This window comes from Bos taurus, chromosome 27, assembly GCF_002263795.3.
Source record: "Bos taurus isolate L1 Dominette 01449 registration number 42190680 breed Hereford chromosome 27, ARS-UCD2.0, whole genome shotgun sequence".
Lineage (NCBI taxonomy): Eukaryota > Metazoa > Chordata > Mammalia > Artiodactyla > Bovidae > Bos > Bos taurus.
Window position 1 is genome coordinate 19,549,936 of NC_037354.1, and position 24,583 is coordinate 19,574,518.

Below are 24,583 nucleotides of genomic sequence, written 5' to 3' on the forward strand. Positions count from 1 at the left end.
CTCAAATTTGCTCCAAAAGTCCTTTATTCAGTTCCTTTAACGCCTGGAAACGTCCCCCCGCCCCCAACCCCGAGTTAATTCCTGTGTGAGTGAGAGAAGAAAGGTTTGCATGGAATACAGGAGATGCTTTTATTATTTAGGTGGAATTCCATTTTCTGTTTCAATTCTGAGGCTTAGGCACCTTTGTTCTAGGGCAGATGTTGGAGCTTTAGCTTCTTGCGGCAGTGGAGAAGGGTCAGAACCTGATCTCATCTTCACAGCTACAGATGAGCTTGAGGATAATACTCATCCCTCGGTACCATGGGGGATTGGTTCCAGAACCCCCGAGGATACCAAAACACCTCCCAGGTTTCATGTGGGATGACAGCTGCCCTGGACCTGAGGCATGAACTTGGGCTGTGCCAGGATGTGTGATCACCCTGGTTACATCTTACCCTGCATCCCCGTGAACAGGAACTACCTGTTGTCTGTCTTTGTATCCCCACCACCCAGTAACGACCAGCAGGTGGTGTAGGTGCTTAGTGAACACCTGCTAATTCAAGGGGGACAGATAGGTCACGGAAGAGTCATACTGTGGTTATCAGTCAACTGAAATGCACTTTTCTGTTCTATTCTAGCTGGTAATGCCGCTGTCATCAAATATGAGGAAAAACCTCCAAAACCAGCATTTCAAAATGGCTCCTCAGCATCCCTATATCTGAAGCCCTTGGTACCCAGAGGTCACACGCACTTTCTGAAAACTCCTCCAAAAGGTATGGGACCTCCTGGTGAAGAGAAGAGGAAGATGAGGCTTTTCAAATCCTTGGCTTGTAGGAGGTTAAAATGTTGACAGCTTCACAGTGTATCGGACTTCTATTTACAAAAAGTCTGAGAAATAAAGCCATAACAGATTTTATACTGAGGGAAGCTCTTCTTGTTCTGAGAGTCTGCTGGTTCTGTAGCTAAAACTTGATACACAGAAATCAGCAGATAGAGAAAAGCTATAAGGTGATAAGAAATAAAACTTCCAGAGTTAAATTATGTGAAAGTGGCGATCTATAGTAATGGCATAGAAATGCATGGTTTACTTCATACTTTGGGTCCAACCATGTTATCCTCACCCCCGCCACCCCACCGCTTTATTTATCTCTTTTATGAATCACTCCCTTTGTAATTGCTGCAACTATGAAGGTTAATCTTCAGGTTTACAACATAAGTGGTATATACTTCTGGGGTCACCAGCCTCTGGACTCTAATGCCTGATGATCTGAGGTGGAGCTGATGTAATGATAATAGAGATAAAGAGACAATAAAAGTAATGCACTTTAATCATCCCCAAACCATCTCTCCACCCCTCAACAACCCGCCACCCTGCCCCCAGGTCTATGGAAAAATTGTCTTCCATGAAACCAGTTGCTGGTGCCAGAAAGGTTGGGGGACCACTGCTTATATGGAATGTTCTCTTGCAGCTTTATCACAGTGGAGCTGAAGCACATTAACAGTTGTTATTCAGTGAACTGAAAGATTGTTTAGCTGAAAGCATAATTGTGAATGAGAAGCTTGAGCGGTCATACGTGAGGCATATTTATATTAGAGAGATTAAAAAACACAGAAAGTTACACAGTTCTCCTTCATCCCATCGACCACGAATAACCGCTCCATTTCCTCCTGTTCGTTTCTTTTGCATGTGTAATCATTTTCCTTTTGTTTCAAGAAAACTCAGAGCATGGTATGTACACTCTCTTGTGCTGCGCTGTTTTTTATTAATTTAGTAGTATGTCATGAGAGCATCTTCATTTTAAATGACTATGAAAGTGTCTCCTGTTTTCTAATTCTGTGGTTCCTGAACACAATTTCTGACTTTCACTGTGGCACCTTATACTGGGATGAACATCTTTGAAGGTGAACATTGTTCATTGCTTCAGATTCTAGTTACATCCATGAGGTTTCCCTACAAGAGGGATCACTGAGTTAAACTGTATGAATCTTTGGGAACTTGTTATTATGTCATTAAATAACGTTCCAGAAAGGTGTTAGTCTCTCAAAGCAGTGTGTCTGTTGCTCTGCGTCCTTCTCAACATGTGTGTGTGTGTGTGTGTGTGTGTGTGTGAGAGAGAGAGAGAGAGAGAGAGAGAGAGAGAGATGTATGTATGTGAAGGTTCCTGTGGTAACTTGAGGCTGATTACCTATTAGTATTTACCAACATTTTTTCTTTTCTATTGAATTCAAGAGAGAATAGGTACAGATACTGGCAGAAAGATTCTTCCAAGTGCCAACAGGTTCTCATCTCTCCAAGGTCTTAAATAAACTTCTGAGGCATCAAAAGACCCCTTGATGGGATGACATCAGTTTATGAAATCTGTGTTTTTTATTGATGGATGATAAAGCCCCGTGATCTGCACAGACACTGGTACCTGGAAAGAAAATGTCTAACTTGGAGACTAAGGCCACTTGCAGAGTTAGAATAGCTTGATTCCTCGGATACCTTTACAGAACAGAGAACCTCAGTATTCTAAAATGCCCTTTTATTGAATTTATGAGCTTTTGTATCACAGAGGTTTTACTTGAGTGGAAATCAATGCTTTCCATTTACAACAGCCACATATTTTGAGAGATTATCGTCTCTGTAAAATTCCATGGATAGAATGTGGCAACTGTTCTTACTGATCTGCTGGTGCTTTGCCCTAGAAATGATTCTATAATGTCAGGAAAACGTGCTCATGATCTCCTCGTGACTGACTTTTGTAGCTCTGTGCCTGTCACGACTCCTGGTTATATTTGTTTTTCAGCTTTATGGGTGTATAATTGACAATGAAAATTATAATAAATTTGATTTAATGCATATATACATTGTGAAAGAATTCCCCTGCTAACAATTTTATATCATATCCATTTGAAGGAAGAGACTTTCTTTCATAAAGTCTGGCCCTTTTCCTGATCTGTAAGTGGTGGAATAGCATAAAGTATGTAAGACACGTGTAAATTCAGTACTGTTGAATTTGAATTTCAGCAGTTCTTGAATTGAAAAAACACTGTGGTTTGTCCTAATATATTTAATTGGTGACAATGAATAATATCACCATTAAACCATTAAACTACCATTTTGATCTTATTTGGAATGTCTTTTTATGCTTGAGAGGGGGAGCTTTATTTGTAAAATGGTTTATTGTGTAATATTTCCTGTAAAATGTGTATCTAATATTTCTCTTATATTTTAGATCCTTCAAGAAAAAGTCTATTTACAGCCTTGAATACAGGTAAGTGACCACTTTAAATACAGATAGAAGAAAAGAATCATTTTATAAAGTTACATTATCAAGTACTTAAGTGTATTCACAGTGATTTTTCACTAGTTGCTTATAAACATACTTTGTTTTGTGGCATAAACATAACTGCTTGTGACGTTGGCTGGCGTAGGGTTAAGACTTGGTGAACATAGTTGCTAAGCCTTCTGATGCAGAAGGATGGTTTATTAATCACAGATAATTTGCTTTTTTAAGTAATGCTTTTTTTCCAAATGTGGAGCATATTTATTATTCAACATGTGGAGATATGGAGAATATACTTTTTCTAAGAAATACGTGATTGTAAAATGGATAGTCTTTAATGGTTAAATAATCTTGTGATCAGGTTTAATAGTATCAAGCAGTTAACATTTTTCTTTTCCTTTTCACACTTCTATGGAAAAAAATCAACACCTATCTCTAAGACTGTCTCTGAACCTTTGAACATCAACTGGGACTTTAAAAACTTGGTCTCTTGAAGCCAGAGAAGATTTTATAAACTGTACTCATTACAGTTTCTATGTTTTATCTATAGCTGGTTAGGTCCCTGTCCACTACTTAAATTCTCCTCCTTAATATGTGGATATAAGACAGTTTTATGTCTTCTGAGTCCATTGAGGATTACAACAGCAAATCAAATGGCAGAGGCAGAAGGGTATTACTATGACACACTGATTACAGATTATCATGCTTCCTGGTAGCTCTGGGAGCTATGGATATAAAGGTGAGCCCCAAATGAGTAAGGGTTTTGTCTTCAGAAAGGTTCCAGGAAAGTTGAAGGATTGCACAAATAAATATACAATCACAACTGCAATAAATTTTAGGAAGGAGCATTGCTGGTTCCTAGTTAAAGGCTATGATGTAGTGAGGCAAGCCTGAATAGGAGGTATAAATTTATGGACACTCCTCACCCCAACCCACTGTATATTAAAGAAAATGGGATGGATAACCTTACATATGGAATAACTTGATGCTCCCGAGGCGTGCTTGGTTTCCTCAGCTTAGTCAGGCAGGCAAGTTACAAGCTTACCTGTTACAGGCTCTCACTTACTATAGAGCTAGAGAGGACCCAGCCATGCAGAGCAGTTTAAATTCTAAAGGCTTCCAAGAGCCCGAGTTTGAACACACATGTTTACCAAACCAATTTTTAAAGCCCAAAGGAAACTCGTCTGTACACAATGAGATTTTTATTTTCTTTCATTTTAAATTTCCAGCACATCCTAGGATTTAGAAGATAAAATATTGCAGGTGGATTCTTTACCACCTGAGCCACCAGGGAAGCCCAACACGCTACAGAGTGACTACATGTTAAATCAGATAACTTTTATCTGAAAGCGAGGTGATAATTCTGGGTTTAACTGGGAAACTTCCCAAGTGTCTTCCAAAGTGGCTGCACTGTTCTACATTTCCATGAGCTTTTCCACATCTTTGTCAACACTTGCTTTTGTTTGTTTTTAACTCATTTTTATCAGACTACAGTTGATTCACAATGCTGTTAGTTTCTGCTGTACAGCAAAGTGATTCAGTTATACATATATCCACTCTGTCTTAGGTTCTGTTGCCATATAGGTGATTAACGAGTATTGAGTAGGGTTCCCTGTGCTACACAGTAGGAATGAGTTATCTCTTTTATATACAGTAGTGTGAACACATGTTTTTGTCCGCTTTTTTTTTTTTTAATTTTTATTATAGCTCGTGGGTCTAGTCTAGATCTAGTGTTAGTTGCTCAGTTGTATCTGACCATTTGTGACCCCATGGACTATAGCCCACCGGGATCCTGTCCATGGGATTCTTCAGATAAGAATACTCAAGTGCATTGCCATTTCCTCCTCCAGGGAATCTTCCCAACCCAGGGATTGAACCCGGGTCTCCTGTGTTGTTGGCAGATTCTTTACCATCTGAGATACCAGGGAAGCCCTATTCTAGTGGGTATGAACTGGTATTTCATTGTGGTTTCAATTTGCATTTCCCTGATGGCTACTCAGATGTTGAGCATCTTTCAGAAGCTTATGAGCCATTCATATATCTTCTTTGGGGAACCACTTATTCAAGTCCTTTGCCCATTTAAAAATTATTTGTATTATTATTATTGAGGTGTAGGAGTTCTTTGTGTATTCTGAATATTAGGCTCTTATCACATAGATGAAATCTTGTGAAATCATTTTCTCCCATTCTGTAGGTTGTGTTTTCATTTTCTTTCTTTCGTTCTTTCTTAATATTTCTTTGGCTGTGCCAGGACTTGGTTATGATGTGTGGGAACTAGTTCTCTGTCTAGGAATTAACCCTGGACCCCCTGTGTTGGGAGTGTGGAGTCTTAACCACTGCACCACCAGGATGTCCCTGTCTTTTTATTTTCTTGATAACACCCTTTGAGGCACATTTTTAATTTTCATGAGATCCAGTTTATGTTTCTTCTTATGTTGCTTATCCATTTGGCATTATGTCCACGAAGCCATTGCTTGTACAAGGTCATGAAGACCTATACCCATGTGTTCTTCTGAGCATTTTACACTTTCAGCTCTTATACTTTGTTGCATTTTTGAGTTAATTTGAGTTAATTTCTGTATATGATATGAAGTAGGGGGATCCAACTTAATTCTTTTGCATGTAGATTTCCAGTTGTTCCAGCACCATTTGTGGAAAACACTGCTCTTTCCTCCACTGAAGTATCTTGGCACCTTTGTTGAAAACGGTTCGCTGTGAACATGAGGATTTGTTTCTGGGCTCTCTAAGCTATCCCATAGGCTTCCGTGGTGGCCCAGATGGTAAAGAATCTGCCTGCAATGCTGGAGACCCAGGTTCGATCCCTGGGTTGGGAAGATCCCTTGGAGGAGGGCATGGCAACCCACTCCAGTATTCTTGCCTGGAGAATCCCATGGACAGAGGAGCCTGGCGGGCTACAGTCCATGGGGTCGCACATGGATCTACGTGCCGATCCCCATCAGTACCACGTTGTCTTGCTTACTGTGGTGTGATGAGTTCTGAAATCAGAAAGTGCACATCCTTCAACTTGTGCTTTTTTCAACATTATTTTGACTGTTCTGAGTCTCTTGAATTTCCATGTGAACATTGGTGTCAGCTGGTCTATTTCAGTAAAGAAGTTGGTTAGGATTTTGATAGATATTACATTGAATCTGTAGATGCGTTTCTGGAGCATTGGCCAGCTTTACAATATTCAGTATTTTGATTCATGAATATGGGGTGCCCCCCCCCCTTTTAGTTACGTCTCCTTTGGTTTCTTTCAACAACTTTTTGGTAGTTTTCAAAATACAAATTTTGCAGTTCTTTTGGGAAGTATTTGTTGTGTGACATCTCTGTGCTTTGGGAGCTGCTATTGATACTGGTCACAGTGAAGGAACTAGTTAAACAAGTCTAATATGCCTGTTCTGTGCAGCTTGGAAAGGCAGTCTTAATTTACGTCTCAAGTCAGTGATTACATAAAGTATTGTAGGGCTTCCCTGGTGGCTCAGTGGTACAGAATCAGGAGATTCTCAGTGGTCAGTGCAGGAGACACGGGTTCGATCCTTTGGTTGGAAAGATCCCACATGCCACGGAGCAACTAAGCCTGTGTGCCACAACTACTGAGCCTGAGCTCTGGGAACTGCAACTCCTGAGCTCGTGCACCACCAGTACTGAAGCCAGCACTCTCTATTGCCTATGCGCCACTGCAAGTGAAGCCACTGCAGTGAGAAGCCCACACACCACAAGTAGAGTAGCCCCGGCTCCCCACAACTAGAGAAAAGCCCTCACAGTAACGAAGACCCAGCACAGCCCAGAATAAATAAAAATATAAAGCATTGTAAAGGATATTTGTTTTCATAGGCATAGCAATAAAAAAAATCCTCCAATATATATCGCCTTTCTACATGTGGAAAAACTATTAGCATTAGGCCTTTTCCCTTGTCACATTGTGGGAGAACTGTGATGTCTTGTTTCCAAAGCCTATCACTGACACTTAATGTAACAGTGACCCTTGATAGGGAAGGTCATCACAATGGCAAATTAACAACTGACTGAGAAAAGAAATGGACAGTATAAATCACACCATGGTTTTGTCTGGCAAAGCCTCTAAACCATGGATTAGAAATAGGGCATAGGACAGAGTTTGAGAACGCCTGCCTTCAGTTAACCCTGCTCTAATAATTGCAGTGGGAGAAGCTGTATTTTAAGGGGTCAGCACTGTGATTTAATCTAGATTTTGAGTATGAGCACGTATTTTCCAAAAGTCATAAACTTGACTTTTCCGGGCTTCTCTGCTGGTGGTTAGTGGTCATCATTATTTAAAACTGACTGAGTATTATGGTGAGCCTACTCAGGAAAAGCACAGTGTGTTGGCTTTTGGAAGAGCAGCTTAGAAACTGAGAAAAGTGAAGTGTTATTGTCCAGTCACATCCGACTCTGCAACCCCATGGACTGTAGCCCGCCAGGCTCCTCTGTCCATGGAATTCTCCAGGCAGGAATACTGGAGTGGGTAGCCTTTCCCTTCTCCAGAGGATCTTCCCGACCCAGGAATTGAACCTAGGTCTCCCGCATTGCAGGCAGATTCTTTACCATCTAAGCCACCAGGGAAGTCCAGATGCTCAGAAGTAGTGTCCTAACAGCAGTGACTTTTTGGATGGATCATGTAACCTCTTAATACTAGTTTTCTTTTCTGTGTAATTGAAATGATTGATCCCTAAGGCTTCTCCCTGCTCTCTAAGCCTGTGATGGCAAAGCACATTGTCTTTCTATTCTGCTTGCAATGTCATCTTGTACATTGTACAGAAGACATTGCCTCCGCATACAGACATGCTCCTCTGAACATTAAATCTTATGGCTCTCAGATAGTTTTCTTTTTTTAAAGCAACAAACTGTGGTGGAGATGAAAACTGAGCAACTTCATATCTTTTCATTTGTGTACAGTAATCCCTTGACTTGAATTATAGCAGTTTGCTAAGTTCTAAAATGTTTAGCCTGTAAAGGTTTAGAAATCACCCTTTAGTATTTTTAAATTTGTGATTTGAAATAAAATGTAGATAACGTTATATCCTGCTGTCATCTAACACAAGCAATCACTTATAATGGCTATTACACTTAACATATGCAGCAGCATTTAACTACTCCTCTTGTATATTTGTGGTACTTCTGTATCACATTCACACATGATCCTGTGATGAACATCTCTACAACGAATACCTTCAGGGGTTAGGGAATTTTTTGTGATAGATGCTTTTCTTTAGTTAATTAGTATATTGGCTGTGCTGGGTGTTCGTCTCTGCACTTGGGCTTTCTTTAGTTGCAGCGAGTGGGGCCGCTCTCTGGTTGTGGTTTCTTGCTGCGGTGGCTTCTCATTGCAGATCACAAGCTCTAGAGAGCACAGCCTCGATGGTTGTGACATGTGAGATTGCCCTGTGGCATGTGGGATCTAAGTTCCTGGGCCAGGGATCGAACCCCTGTCCCCCTCATTGGTAGGCAGATTCTCAACCACTGGGCCACCAGGGAAGTCCCCTGTGATGGATTCTTGTAAGTAGTATAAACAAATCAAAATGCATGCATATTTGTCACCACTTCGCTCAGCAAATTGTTTTCCAAAAGCTTCATATCCCTTTTAAGCATGACTGACAACACAAAAGAGTACCGGCTTCACCATTTTTTTTTTTTAATTTGACTAGTTTAGTAGTTGAAAGTTTTGTGTCACTGTTTTAGTTTCAACCTTTCATCAGTTACATCAAAGACAGTTCCATCACCTCGTGGGAAAAGGAAGAGGAGCAGAAAGAGAATGAACTTGGCCGGCATTGACTATTGGTGGACACCTTGGGATTGCCGCATTCCCCTGGTGTCCTGATCTTGCGTTCATTGCTAAGCCTCTCCAAAGGCTCAGATTTCTCACTTGGGGACACGAGCATATTTCGGGAGGACTTCCCAGTATAGATGTATTTTATGTAGAGTTGTTATTTAAAAAGCTCTCAAAGGATAGCTGCTAGGAGACAGTGACAAGGATAATCCTTTTCATTGTTCTTATGATTCTAGTGACTTACTATTAGAGCTCTTTTCCAGGAGAATGAATTATTTTAAATCCCTTAAGCAAGCAGGGAAAATCACTGAAAGTCAAGAACCACCCTCCTGGGGTCTAGCTGTTGTCATTTATTTAAAGATGATGATGCTGTAAGATTCTCACCAACACTGACTCTAAATAAAACTTGGTTTGCTGTTTATAAGGATGATGCCATGCATACCAGGTACTATTATTATGTGGTTCTACCCCACATTAAAGCTGTTAGGGATGCCAGAGCACCAGAGTTGTATTTATCCTGCTCTCTGATTATTTTACACAAGATCATCACTTTCAGGTGCCGTGGAGTCTGCCCGGGGAAAGTAGAAAATGCATGCTCCTTCCACCTCCCCCCTCACTAAATCCAGCTCAGGAGGATCAGGTTGCTCTCTGTACCCCCTCTTGCAAGTGTAGAGAGATGGTTGAGAATCGCACACCTCCTCGGATGAGGTGCCACCAGCGTGGCCAGTGTTTCTTTCACTGAGAGTAGGGGTGAGGCTGTCCTCCTCTGTGGTTTTATGATTATAACTGTCCTCTCCCACTTAAAAGGCAGATGGTGTTTGAGGAACGTGTGAAGTTTGGTATTCAAATCAGGGAAAGCGTGGATTGTTGGAACAAGGACCATCTGTTTATCAGGAGCTAGATTCTTAATTCACACACCACATACAAATATATTCCAGACTGAAGTTTTAAACAAACATCAGAATGTGAGCATGAAAAGTACAGACTTTACAGAAAAGACCTTTCCAGGAATGTCACTATGAAAGAAAGGATTTCTAATTATGACAACAAAAGGTTTAAACCTTGCTTTTGTCAAAGAAATTTTTCTAGGCATGGAGATGGATGTTAGCTGTAAATGGACTTGTGATTGTTTCACAATATTGACAAATAACAGACATACGTCAGCAGTACCACAGGTTCAGTTTCAGACCACCCCAGTAAAGTAATTCTCGATAATTTTTGGTTTTCCATTGCATAAATGTTTACATTAAAGCTCAGCTGGTAAAGAATCCACCTGCAATGCAGGAGACCCCAGTTCAATTCCTGGGTCAGAAAGATCCCCTGGAGAAGGGATAGCTATCCACTCCAGTATTCGTGGGATTTCCTGGTGGTTCAGTTGGTAAAGAATCCACCTGCAGTGTGGGAGACCTGGGTTCGATCCCTGGGTTGGGAAGATCCCCTGGAGAAGGGCATGGCAACCCACTGCAGTATTCTTGCCTGGAGAATCCCATGGATAGAGGAGCCTGGTGGGGTACAATCCATGGGGTTGCAGACAGTCGAACAGGACTGAGTGACTAAGCACCCATAGTCTATTAACTGTGTGATAATAGCATTATGTCTAAAAAAGGTACGTATCTTAATTTAAAAATACAAAACAAAAAGTGTGAAATTTTGCAAAAAGTATCACACAGTGACACAGACACATAAAATGCGCAAATGCTGTGGGGAAAAATGATGTCGATAGCATTGCTCAACATGGGATTGTCACAAATCTTGTTTGTTTTTTTAAAAAAAATACCCCCACAATATTTATGAAGAGCAAAAAACAGGATTATGCTTATACCGAATCGTTCCTAAAACTCCTAAAACTAATGTCTATCTTAATGTGCTCCTAAAACGAATGTCTATTATATCTCAACCGAAAGCCATTGTAAACAGTAGTAGGGGTCACACCACAAACTGGGACAACATCAGCAACCTGTTGACTCCAGTTCAGGCCATTTCAAATCAGGGTAAAGACAACTGCACGTAGGAAAGTAAACAGATCATCAGGGAAACGCAAATCAAAGCCTCAGTGAGATACCACCGTGCACCTGTCAGAGTGGCCATCCTCAAAAAGACCACCAATAGTAAACGTTGGTGAGGATGTAAAGAAAAGGGAACCCTGGTGTGCTGTCAGTGGGAATGTAAATTGGTGCAGTGCTATGAATATGAAGTATGTTTTAAAAACAGAACTATATGATTTAGCAGTCCCATTCCTAGGTATTTAGCCAAAGTGAAGTGAAGTGAAGTCTCTCAGTCGTGTCCAACTCTTTGCGACCCCATGGACTGTAGCCTACCAGACTCCTCTGTCCTTGGGATTTTCCAGGCAATGGTACTGGAGTGGATTGCCATTTCCTTCTCCAGGGGATCTTCCCGACCCAGGGATCAAACCTGGGTCTTCCACATTGTAGACAGACGCTTTACCATCTGAGCCACCAGGGAAGTCCCTATTTAGCCAAAGATAATGACAACTCCAATTCAAAAAGATACATGCGCCCCAAGTCCCTATTTAGCCAAAGATAATGACAACTCCAATTCAGAAAGACACATGCGCCCCAATGTTCATAGCAACACCATATACAATTGCCAAGATATAGAAGCAGCCAAAGTGTCCATCAACAGATGAATGGATAAAGAAGATATGGGTGTGAGTGTGGAATATTATTTAACCATAAAAAATGAAGAACTTCCAACCACATGCGTGGACCAGGAGAATGCTGTGAAGTAAGTCAGACAAAAAAAGACATACTATGGTATCTATGGCCATACTATTCTGAATACATCCCATCTCGTCTGATCTCGGAAGCTAAGTAGTGCCAGGCCTGGTTAGTACTTGGATGGGAGACCGCCTGGGAATACCAGGTGCTGTATTTTGATCTTCCCTGGTGGCTCAGATGGTAAAGAGTCTGCCTGCAGTGTGGGAGACCCAGATTCAATACCTGGGTTGGGAAGATCCCCTGGAGAAGGAAATGACAACCCACTCCAGTATGCTTGCCTGGAAAATACCATGGATGGAGGAGCCTGGCGGGCTACAATCCATGGGGTTGCAAAGAGTCAGACACAACTCAACAACTTAACTATTACTATGATATCTAAAAAATAATGAACATCACAAAACAAAACAGAAACAAGACTTACAGATACAGAGAACAAACTAGTGGTTACCAGTGGGGAGAGGGTATGGAAGAGGGGTAATACTGGGGAAGGGGATTAAGAGGTGCAAACTATTAGGTATAAAGTAAGGCACCAGGATGTAATGTACAGCACAGGGAATATAGCCAGTATTTTATAATAGTTTTAACTGGAGTTTATAAAAATGAGAAATCACTATGTTATACACTTGAAACTAACAACACTGCAAATAAACTATACTTCACTAAAAAAGGGTAAAAGAATTAGACACAAAAGAGATACAAAGGGCTAAGAAATATTGAAAAAGTTTACAAACTTTTTTTTTTTTTTAACTTTTTATTTTATATTGGAATAGAGCCAATTAACAGTGTTGTGATAGTTTCAGGTGGACAGCAGGGGGACTCAGCCGCACATGCAATGTGTCCATTCTCCCCGAAACTGCCTGAACCCTACATCCAGGCCGCCACTTAACACTGAGCAGAGTTCCCTGTGCTATATACAATAGGTCCTTGTTGGTTATCCATTTAAAATATAGCAGTGACAAATATTATATTTCTAAGAGTGCTGGTGAAATGAGTGGGGACTAATTGTCTCATTCATATCACTGTGGGGGTGGGGGGAGGTGGCGTAAGTTACTGCAGCCCTTCCTGGATGGAGGCATTTTGGCGACATGAGACAAAAGCCTTCTACCTCAGCATTCCGTTTATCAGAACTGATTCTAGGAAAATGATTGACTTATTTATTGCTTTTCAGAACTGTTTAAAAGGGGGAAAAATTGGAAACAGTCTGAATGATTTAAACAGTGGGTGTTGTTTATCTTCGCTGGCATTTCTATAACATTTTTAAAGCCATTAAAATAGTAACATAGAGGATTATTTAATGCCATGGAGTGATAATGCCATTATCATTGCCATTATCATTTTCACATGATAATTTTAAGTTTTAAGTGAAAATTTTAAGTTTAAAAATAACTGGCTACAGAGCACTATGATGTACAGATAATTTGAGTTTTTAAAAAATTCTACATTGAACACACTTTTCCCCTTCGTTTTTAAAACCACACATTGTATGTGGATAAAACATTGTTGCTTTTATTTGGGGCAACCAGCACTAAAAGGTAATGCCGCTAATCTTGGAGAATTTATAATCTTATGGGTTGGGTGGAGATTGAATTTTATTTATCTATTCACGTTTGGCTGTACTGGGCTGTTACTGAGCGAGCTTTTCTCCAGCTGCAGCGATTGGGGAGCTACTCCCTGGTTGCGGTGCACGGACTTCTCATTGTGGTGGCTCCTCTTGTTGCGGAGCAGCGGCTCTGGGGCGTGCGGGCCTCAGGAGCTCTGACACGTGGGCTCAGGAGTTGCGATGCCTGGGCTGTAGAGCGCATGCTCAGTAGTTGTGGCGTGCGGGCTTAGTTGTGGGATCTTCCTGATCAGAGGTCTAACCCGTGCCACCAGCACTGAGAGGCAGATTTCTTACCACTGAGCCATCAGGGAAGCCCTTCCTAATCGTTTCATGTGAATTTTCTGATAGTTACAGTGTGTCTTATAGACCTTCTTACTACTAAGCAAGAAGATATTATGGAAGGAATGGAGGATTGAACTTAAAAAGTGCCATATATAAAAATAAAAGAAAATCTGGCAATTAGGGCTATGTTAGGGAAAGGAAGGAAATATAATAAATGTTAAGACTGATACTCGTGCTGGAGTTCTTGGGAAGATTGGTTGAATTAGAGATGCTTGAATCCCTGGTTAAGCATTAATCTCCAGATTCTTAATGATCATTAACAATAACGAATAAATCTGTCCTAGTTGGATGTATTTCGTTGCATCTGAGCAACCCCGCACAGCCTATGCTGGAACCATAGCATCATTGTTTTCTAATGTCAAGTCACTAATGAAACACACACACTTCTATACAGACTGCAGTGAGATCTGTGATTCTTGATGTTTGAATCTACTGTGACAGTGTAACACATTGACTGCCAAACACTTTTATCATCCATAACATACCTTCTTTAGTTTTTAAAGCCTTGCTGCTGCTAAGTCGTTTCAGTCGTGTCCAACTCTATGTGACCCCATAGACGTCAGCCCACCAGGCTCCCCCATCCCTGGGATTCTCCAGGCAAGAATACAGGAGTGGGTTGCCATTTCCTTCTCCAATGCATGAAAGTGAAAAGTGAAAGTGAAGTCGCTCAGTCGTGTCCGACTCTTAGCAAACCTCATGGACTGCAGCCTACCAGGCTCCTCCATCCATGGGATTTTCCAGGCAAGAGTACTGGAGTGGGTTACTCTATATGATTATTTATTCGTTATTTTTCTTTATTTGTGTCATTAATAGAAACTCAGTTCATATCATGGGCTTTTTATAAAGCTATTCTACCACTTAAACTTTTTTTTAAAAAAAACTTCATTTTAATGACTCTGTGATCTTACTCCTAATTTTTATAACTAATTACATTTTTCTCATTTAAGTACTAAAAGTTCCTTAAATTTTTCCTTACGTCCTCTTAAATTAAGACTTTGTATAATTAAAGATGAACACTTTCTTATCTTTCTTATATTTCTATATTTGGTATAAATTCAGAAATGACAGTGTGTGTACACGTAACTGGTCAAAGAAGTAAATTATTTGATCTTTCTGAACCAGTTTTAAAATCTGCTTCCCCAACCCCCCAGAAGTGTGTGTGTATCTATCTATCTATATATATAAAATAAAAATTGTTGTAACCCTGCAATTATTGCTGATTGATTATTTAAAAGAGTGCATGCATAAAAAGCGTTTAGGAGTGTGCCTGGCACATAGCATATTGTTTGAGTTGGCTGTTTATCAATTGTCAAGGCTGCCTTTTTGCTTTGTGCACTTGTGCTGAACCGCCACCAGGCGGCAGACTTGTGTTTGGGAAAGAATAGAAACCCTGCTTGAGCTGTTCTTAGTCTTTCCCTTTTTCCCTGTGTGTGTGTGTGTGTGTGTGTGTGTGTGTGTGTACACGTTGCTGTAGAAACGGGAACTACTCCTTCTGACTTTTGACTTTTCCTTTTGATGCACTGCTTCTCTTTATTCTTATAGTTCCTAGCTGTGCTGTTTTTTGGCTTTGGGCTTTTTGCCTTTGAAGGAAGGAGCTCCCAAGAGGATGGGAAACACCGCAAGCCTCCCAGGGCCACAGGGCGTCACTCACAGGGAGAAGCAGAGAGCCATGCTCTGCTGTTTAGAAAGATCATTAGCAACATAACTTTTCATATATGTGGTGTAGCTTAGGGTAGTTCAAGTAGACATTGTAATAAATATAACGAATTGATGGCATGTTGCTATTTTCTTCTTTTGGAGTAGTCCGGGCTAAAGGATTTCCCTTTCAACCAGGATAGAGTTTACTATTACTTAACTAACAAAAAACTAAACAAAACAAAAAACATGTAAAGAGGGTGGTGTCGTGTCTATTTTTAATAATATCAGTGTTTAGTCTTCTATTTATAATTTTAATGCTGGTTTTAATCTTAGTTTTTACAAGTGTTTTTTTCTTGGTGGGGAGCAGGAAGGACAGTTGGTTGTGGCAAATTAATTTGCTTTTTAATAAAAACTGTGATAAAGTGAAGAAGCAATACCTAAATGTAGCTTTTCTAGACTTTAATTCCTTGGTTAACAAGACCCCTTGTCTGTGTATGAATAGGTTGTAGCTTGCCCACAGAGGCTGGGTGGGGGTTGAGGGGGCGGGTGGGGTGAGTGCAAAGGGAGAAGGAATTACTCAGAATTTCCTTTCCTGCCTGTCTCCTCCACTCGTCACACCCTGAACACTCTAGAGAATTTCTGAAAGAGTAACTGTCCTGCACATTCTCATAGCATCTATTAGTTATTTATGGTCAACAGCCACATTTATTTCTGTTATCAAGCCTTGGAAATCTAGGAAACATGCATAGATCATTTTTTTTTACATATTGTTTTCTTATAGTTTTTAAAATTAAAATCTATCAAGAGTTTGGGCTCTTCCTGGTTTAATAATATTAGCTTCACCTAAGTGAGCATTTTGCGGGTGCAATTCTCTTCTATGTCCACGCCTTTCTCCTGCAACATCTTTTAGTTTTTGCCATCATATTTTAATGTACTTTTTACAAAGGACTCTACTCAAGTAAACATTTGCTAGATCTCAATTCTTACTGATACACAATAATCTCACCTTCCTGGTGTTCCTAATCTCAAAACACTACTATTCTTGAGAGGTCGCCTGATATTCTGTAAGTGCAATGAGTCAAGCAGTAAGTGGAGTCTTTAGAATACTGCTTGTCAGACTAATTTTTTATTCCTCTGGAACTATTAAATTATATCTGATAGAGGTATTGCATTAAACTTTAATTGTTGGTTATTAGTGAGGTCTCCAGAATATGAGTGGTAAAGTTGAACTTTAACCTTTCCTCAATCTCTCATTAATACAGTAAAAAGATTTTTTTTTAAGAAATATAATGGACCTACAGTGCTACCTTAGCTCCAGATGTTATAGTAGGCATCTTACTTAAAACTGTAACTGGGAACACATTTGTCTCAGGTATTAGGTTTCTATATAGGTTTATGTAAAATACCTGAAAAAATGCCCTGTGTTACTACTAGTGTGTGTGTGTGTGTGTGTGTATATAATTACAGTTTAAATTATAGATATAGTTACAATTTAAAAAACCAGAATACAGACTACTGTAATGAAGTCTTAATTCTTTATAATTACTAAATAAGTATTAGGCACGCCTCGAAGTAGTTGTTTCCCCTTAAGGATCCTCCAAGCCATCACCGAACCGGTGACATTATTGGTTGTTATGTAAAGCGCCTAAGACCACCCACTTTCTCCTCCCCTTCACCATCTCTGATGCAAACCATAACAACCCCATAGCATGTTCAGTGTGATGTCACTCAGAGGCTGCTGACTGCTGGGGCTGCTAGGAGGAGTTGCTTCAGAGGAAGAGCATTGTTTCTGCAACATCTGGCGGTGGAAGCGGAAGCCAGAAGCACTTGGATAGCTCTGGGGCTTTTCTTTTGTGTGGGCGCGGTAAGCAGCGTCTGGCATGTAGGCATGTTTTCTCTCGCTGTGCTTCTTGGCCTGGGAGAAGAGTGCAGGGTTGGAAAAGACAGTATGTGAGAGCCCGTGTGGGAGCTGGTTCTTCTGTGACATTTTCTTTCCACCTGCTCTGAAGACATGTTGTTGTCGCCCAAGTTCTCCTTGTCCACCATTCACGTCCGGCTGACTGCCAAAGGGTTGCTGCGGAATCTGCGACTTCCTTCAGGGTTTCGGAAAAGCACTGTTATTTTCCACACAGGTTTGTCTGGCACACCTCTCTCCGTACTATTACACTGGGTGGGGGTGCTTCTCGGTTACCTTGCAGGTGCTTATCAGAAATCTCCTAAGGGGACAGATTATTGAGGAAAGAAAGCTCTAATGGGAGAACCAGGCATAATTTGTCAAAATAAGCCGCTTTCTCTTGTGCTTCAACACATGTGCCTAGCACTTTTCCTTGTCTGCAAGCTACTGTCTGCTTGGCTTGTTCGTTGAAAGCCGAACTGTTGCCTGGATGCTCCCAGCTCTTTGCTCTGACACCAGCCAGATCTGGAAAAAAAAATCAGCACCTGTTCAGTTACATTTTCCTTCACATGATTTCGGAAATGGGAGACAGGTAAATCAAGACAACTAGCTCTCTTTCCTTTAAAGAAGGAGATGAAAAGAGAGGGTTCTGTAGTTTTTCGTTCTGTAGTTCCTCACTGAGGTTGTGACAGGCTGGTTTGGTATACTAAATGATGGCTGTGTTCTCAACATGCTGAAATAAAGCATCATAATGGTTGTGGACAAGTGGAAATGAATGGCAAATTAAGTTTTCCAAGCTTCATGGCGAAAATGTTTGCAAATCACAAGAGACTGCCTCTAATCTTCCTGCTTGTATCTGCTTTTTATTTTCTGTGCCTAGAGATGGAAATGAATGCAGAGTATATTTTAGGCACATGTCACCTGCCTGCCCACTTTGAGAGGATTCATTTGCCTCCTGTCGCTGCCTGTTGTTTGGATATAATGGCAACTATGGTCAATTAAGTTGATTTCATGCTATAAACACGGGGAGTGCTGATCTTTTGAATCTGGGCTGGTTAGTGGTAACCGTGCTAGGATCCTCTGAGTATGTAAATATTGAGTAGATGTTGTTTTGTTCCCCATGAATGCCGGCTCTTCTGGGTCTTGTTTTCCATCTCTGTCCCCAGTGATTTTTCTCAGCTGACTGCTTTTAGTTTCCCCAGGGGCATCTCCCTGCCCTGTGGGATAATTCCCGTTTTTCTCCAGCACCTCTTCCTCGTGTTTCATAACTCCCCTTGACCTGTCACTGGAATCTGCCAGCCGGAATCTGCCAGCCTTTCCCTCTCGGTCTGAGCTGACAGCTGAAGGTAAATGGAACAAGTTCCTAGGGAAACAGTGGCTGTGTCTCTCCTAGCCTATACACCAGTCATTTTTCTCAACTTTAAAGAATAAAAAGGTGAAAAATAAAGATAAAAGGGTACCCTGTATTTGTAACAATCTGTAATCTAAAATAGCTCCCAAGTGGCTTTTAATTTTAACTTAAAAAAAAAAAAAATCAATCCACATTCCAAGTTAAAAAGAAAATCAGACAGTGCAGAAGGTTGTACAGTTCCAGGTGAGCCTCTTTCTTACCCAGGCCCTGTGCCCTCTCCACAGATGCAGCCACGCTCGTGGGGGCTTGTTTATCCTTCCAGTAATTTTTCGAGTCATGTGTAAGCCCATGTAAGCTTTTTTACCCCTTTTTGTTTTACAGAAATGGAAGCATAATATATACTCTTTTATAGCTTACTTTTAAGCATGGATGTATCTTAGATTTGAATGTTAAGGCATTTATCTACCGCGTGCGTTTTAGCAGTCATATAACATCCCGTTGCTGACTGAGCCATGATTTAAACCAATCTTCCATTAGCAAACATTTTAGGTTGTTTCTGTTTTTATGAAGCAGATAGCTTTACAAAGGCAGCTTAAAACTTTTATTCCCAGAGTTTGACTAATAGTGACACTTGGGGCACATTTTATGTTTTGGATTTACATAAAAATATTTTTAACCATTCATTTGATGGCCATCATAGTTTCAGTGTACTTAAAGGTGATCTAGTTCTTCTGGTTGGAGGCCCAGAGAATTAACTTGCCCAAGGACACACAGCCAGTGGCAGAGATGGGACTAAAACCTGGGACCTCTTGGTTTTGTTTTTTGTTTTTTTTTAGATTTTTTTCCAGCTGTGAATCTTGCTGTAATTCTGTTAGATCTAGTGAATAGCCATGATGGAAAAAAGAGTTTTGCATGTAGGAAGCATTTTATAATTAAGAATATAATTCTACTTAGCCCAGAAAGAATCTTTTATGAGCTTATCCATTTTGCACAACTAGAGGGTCTGAGAAACCTTCCAATAAAAAATAGATTGAAGTAGTCACATTTCTTCTTATCCACCTGGGTTGAAAACAGTAGAAAAAGAGGTGGTGTTGCTATTGGTTGCTGCACTGACCGTGGTATTGGCCTGGATTCCAAGAGCCCAGGGTTGTAGCCTCGGTTCTGCTGGTAACCAAGTCAGTGACCTTGATCACTTAACCAAACAGGGATACAGAATAAAGGAATCAGACGAGATGATTTCCAAGGTCCCTTCAACCTCAAATTCTCTGAATTTTCTGGCTCCAGATTTAAAAGTCTTGATGTGTTACTGACACCTGAAAATTATTCTTATCTAAATGAGTTCTCTGCTTATTTCCCAAACTCAGCAAATACTGATTTCTTTCTCTTCACACCATCGTTGTTTGGCCCTTAGTATATCCTCAAAGCCCCCACTGTTCTTTCTCATTTAACCACAATTCATGGGTTGCAAGAATCTATGACTCTGTCTTGTAAAATCCCTGTTGTTTTTACCCTCTCACTATTCTGCGGGCATGCTCAGTCACTCCAGTTGTGTCTGACTCTTTGCGACCCCAAGGACTCTAGCCCGCCAGGCTCCTCTGTCCATGGGATTCTCCAGGCAAGCATACTGGAGTGGGTAGCCATGCCTTCCTCCAGGGAAGCTTCCTGACCCATGAATCGAACCAGGATCTCCTACATTGCAGGCAGATTCTTTACCAAGCTACCAAACTACCAAGGAAGCCCAGTAATATTGGAGTGGATTGCCATGCCCTCCTCCAGGGATCTTCCCCGAGTCTCCGATGGCTCCTCCATTGGCAGGTGGGTTCTTTACCATTGTACCACCTGGGAAGCCTTCTGCCTGCTCTAGTTCAGGCTTTATTATTAGGCTGAAGCATTTGAAATTGCTCTTCTCAGAGGTCAAATATCAACAGTTTTGTCATCACCCAGTCTAATACTTTGGAGCTTTTTGAAGGATTTTATAATTTTGGTCTTTGCCACCAACCAGCCTTTTCCCTGCTTCCAGATTATCTTTTCACATTGCAGGGTCAAGTCATTCATTTCATAAATAAGTATTTGTTAGACATGTCCTGTGTGGCAGGTACAATGCCAGATGCTGATATTGTAGCCAGGACTAACTCACACGTAGCCCCCTGCCTTCCCACAGCCCACAGTTTACCACGGAGTCAGGCAAAGACCATCAGACAGTCATGGTACGACATGGACTAGGTGTCCAGGCAGCTCCCGGCAGGTGAGGCTGACTCCCCAGGTCTTCCACGGGAAGAGCCATGTCAGCTGGGACCCCAGGATAGGAGGAATTAGCCAAGAAACAGAGGGTGTTCCAGGGAGAGAAAATAGCATGTAAAAGCCTGGAGGTGAGGAAAGCCTTGAAGGTGAGCTCCTTCAAGAAAATGAAAGAATTTTAACACATTGGAGCATGGACTGTGGAGGGGGAGCTGCCAGCAGTAAGGTGGTGGTTATAGGAGTCCAGATGGAATGGGCCCTTTTACCAACCTTTGCTCAGGGTGCTGTGTGCTGTAATATTAATAAATTGATTGGCAAAGTGTGCTGTCCAGTCCAGGATACAATTTCCTCTGTTAAACAGACGCAAGGAATGAATTTGAATGTGTCAGTTTGGGGTGATGTTGCAGGACGTCCAGAGTAGGCGAAGACGGTAGCATCCCAAGAGGGCCCACACCTGCTAAGAGGGCCCAAAGTGGTTTCACTGACTTCACCAAAGCACCCGGTTCAGCGTAGCTCAGAATTTTGCCTCAACGTATTCATTTCCATCTTATGAGTCAGCAGAGGGAAAGGAATCATCTCTGTAGAAATATTTCTTGCCTCCAGTTCTGTTGGAATCTGGGTTTTCTGTGCAGCTGGGGATGAGATACTTGTACTCATTATTATGAAAAGTGCCAGTTTGAACCTCAGAGTTGATATTCTCACTGACCCAAGTGAAGGCAATTCACTGCACTAAGAGAATTCTTTCTGCTGAGCTAGTAAGAGTAAAAAGCAATTACTCTAAGCAAAGAGGGGAGGTGTGTATTTACACATACTCTGAGGAAAGGCAAGAGGAGTATTATTAATAACACAAGATATTTTCATTTACTTGAAGCCACACTAAAGAGAACCATTTTGCCTAGGTATTTGGTAAGAGTGAGGCGGAACAGGATTAAGTGTTTAATTAGAACGAAAGTCATTGTAGTGTTCTTATGTTTGGTGTTCACTTTTCAGACCGTCCAACAGAAATGCTTTTAAAATAGTTTTATGTATGTATTTTTTGCTGTGTGTGGTCTCTGTTGCTGCAAGGGCTTCTCATTGCTGAGGCTTCTATTGTTGCAGAGCACACGCTCTTGGGCACCCTGGCTTCAGTACTTGCGGCATGTGGACTCTGAAGATGAACTCAAGAGTTGTAGCGCACAGGGCTTAGTTGCTCCGCAGGATGTGGGATCTTCGTGGATCAGGGATCGAACCTGTGTTTCCTGCACTGGAAACATATTTACCAGTGAACCACCAGGGAAGCCCCAGAAATGCTTTTAGGTGCAGTTTGTTAAGACAGCGTGGCTTAAAAGGAGTTTATTTGTCTCACGTAGCAAGAAGCAGCTCTTACCTTGTTCAGAGGCTCAGCAATGTCAGGATTAACACCTATGCTCTTTTCTTAGCCTTTTTCTCATGAATGTTGCCTCATGATCTCACAATGGCTGCTGCAGGCAGCAAAAACAAGACCCTGGGAAGGGGCAGTGCCCTATCACTCATGCTTACATCTCATTGGCTAAATCTAAGTCACATGGCTGTTTCTACCTGCAAAGGAAGCTGGGAAATTGAGTGTTTCACTTCTCCAATCTCTGTAGTGCATGCAGGTAAAGAGAGATTAGAGCCCTATTACAGCAACTGCCACAGAGAAGGCAAAACTAATTTCTCAAAAGCTAATACTGATAGCTTATAAATAAGGGCAGTATATCATTTAACAAGTTGAATCTTGCAACACACCTCATCGTTTCTTCTCTTTTAGGATATGAATTTTTTTTGGTAATGATCACCTAGTTTGTAGCTATGTTAATTGGATACTTTCAAGTTATTTTATGGTTTGGACATAGAGGTTAATATTTGATTTTGCTCTCTTAAATGAATAATTTTCAGTTATAGTACACTGAGAAAGAATGTTCTCAACATTAAATGTGGTTTTATGTATTTTAAATGTGTCAATAAAAGATATATTTTATTAGGAACATACATGGTGGAACTCATGGTCATGCATTAAGGTGATGCTAAATTTTAATTTCTCTGTTTCTCTCACACATCACAAAATATAGAAGCCAGTGAAAGCATTTTAGAAAGCTTCCATAAAATAACTATATATAGTTAGAATTTTTTGTAAGAAATTAAAATATTCAGTCATTTGTATAATGCAAAAAGACATCAAAAGGATCAAATTCAAGAACAATAGAAGAGAAATATGGCCTTCCACCACCCGCTTTGTTATCGCTTCTGTGAATCCACAATTTTCTTTGCAGTTTCCTGGAAGGCAGCTTTGAAAGTTACACTGGCCTCATGCCACATCGATAAGCATTTACTAAGAACTGGTTTTGTGAGTGGCATTATGTTAAAAACGTCTTGGCATAGATTGATACTGAACTCTTTGGTATGGCAGTCTTATAGCTTCAGCTTTGCTATGACATTAAAATGTGCCCTTTCATAGTTATTGCAGTCTATTTAAGAGAGCAGTGATATGTTAAATGAATTTTTACTCATAATAGGTAATATTTTGATAAGCCTTTAGAAGTTAGATGTTGAAAGAAAAAGGTAAAGTTTTACCATGCCAAATTGTGCTTTAATGTGGCATCTGTTTTCATATAAACATAGAAAATAAACCATACAGTATAGTTTGAAGTTGGATTCAGAATGGGAAGGAAAACAGTGTTTTTCATCTGGAAAAAATGGAAGAATGTGGCACGGGAAACATATATAGTAAATGCTTATTTAATTAGAAACATTGAAATATTTAGGTTGAATTTTAGATATTAGAGAATCACCCTATACATGAAATAATACAGATTATGGTACTTTTTATTAGCTCTAAAGCATGTTTCACAGCTAGTAATAGTGTTTTATTAATAGTATGCACATTACTGTTTTCTTAGGTAAAAAGACAACAGGTGTGTTTTTAAATGTATCCAAAATTGGACATTATTTTTCTTATTTGACTTAGGTAATACTTTGGGTTATTTCAGTACCTGAGAAAGAAAGAGTTAGTTCAGTCATGTCCGACTCTTTTGAGATCCCATGGACTGTAGCCCGCCAGGCTCCTCCGTCCATGGGATTCTCCAGGCAAGAGTACTGGAGTGGGTAGCCATTCCCTTCTCCAGGGGAATCTGCTGGACCCAGGAATCAAACTTAGGGCTCCTGCACTGTGGGCGAAATTTTACCATCCGAGCCACCAGGGAAGCCCTAGCACATGAGAGTCCTTTATAAAAGGCATCAATTATGTAGCTCTGGGTAACTTTAATACCAATAAAGCTTTTTGCATGAGAGACTGGGCTTTTTGCTATTGTTCCTTGTTACTTGAATTTTAGACATCTCATACTCAAATTATTTTTCCATAACTGGTTAATATTTTGAGAACAACATTCTCTTTTTATTTATTATTTATAGTATCTGTGCTGTGCTTAGTCGCTCAGTCGTGATGGACTCTTTGCAACCACATGGACTGTATCCCGCCAGATTCCTCTATCCTTAGGGATTCTCCAGGCAAGAATACTGGAGAGGGTTGCCATGCCCTCCTCCAGAGGATCTTCCCAACCCAGGGATCGAACCCAGATCTCCCGCATGGTAGGCGGGTTGTTTACTGTCTGAGCTGCCAGGGAAGCCCATTTGTATTAGAGAAATTCCTAATGTTGAATGTTTTAATTGGCTATTCTAACTTTTGTTTCTACTGTCTATTAAAGGTAGTCTATCGTCTTTAATTCACAATAAGGAGATTTTTGACCCAC

The 24,583-nt window shown here is 40.7% G+C and overlaps 1 protein-coding gene and 1 pseudogene across 8 annotated transcripts in view; both read left to right on the forward strand.

Annotated features, from left to right (window-relative positions):
• MTUS1 (microtubule associated scaffold protein 1) overlaps positions 1 to 24,583 on the forward strand; it is a 186,478-nt gene that overhangs the window by 104,097 nt on the left and 57,798 nt on the right. For 6 of the 8 annotated variants that reach the window (XM_059882221.1, XM_015460846.3, XM_005225980.5 and 3 more), the window contains 2 exons: positions 618 to 752; positions 3,198 to 3,236. In XM_059882221.1, coding sequence (XP_059738204.1) covers positions 618 to 752; positions 3,198 to 3,236 — 174 coding nt within the window. Of the gene's footprint in view, positions 1 to 617; positions 753 to 3,197; positions 3,237 to 17,160; positions 17,487 to 22,365; positions 22,454 to 24,583 lie in introns of those variants that run through there. The other 2 variants (NM_001075692.2, XM_059882222.1) reach the window with 2 other exon arrangements.
• LOC112444680 (uncharacterized) lies at positions 11,813 to 11,931 on the forward strand (annotated as a pseudogene).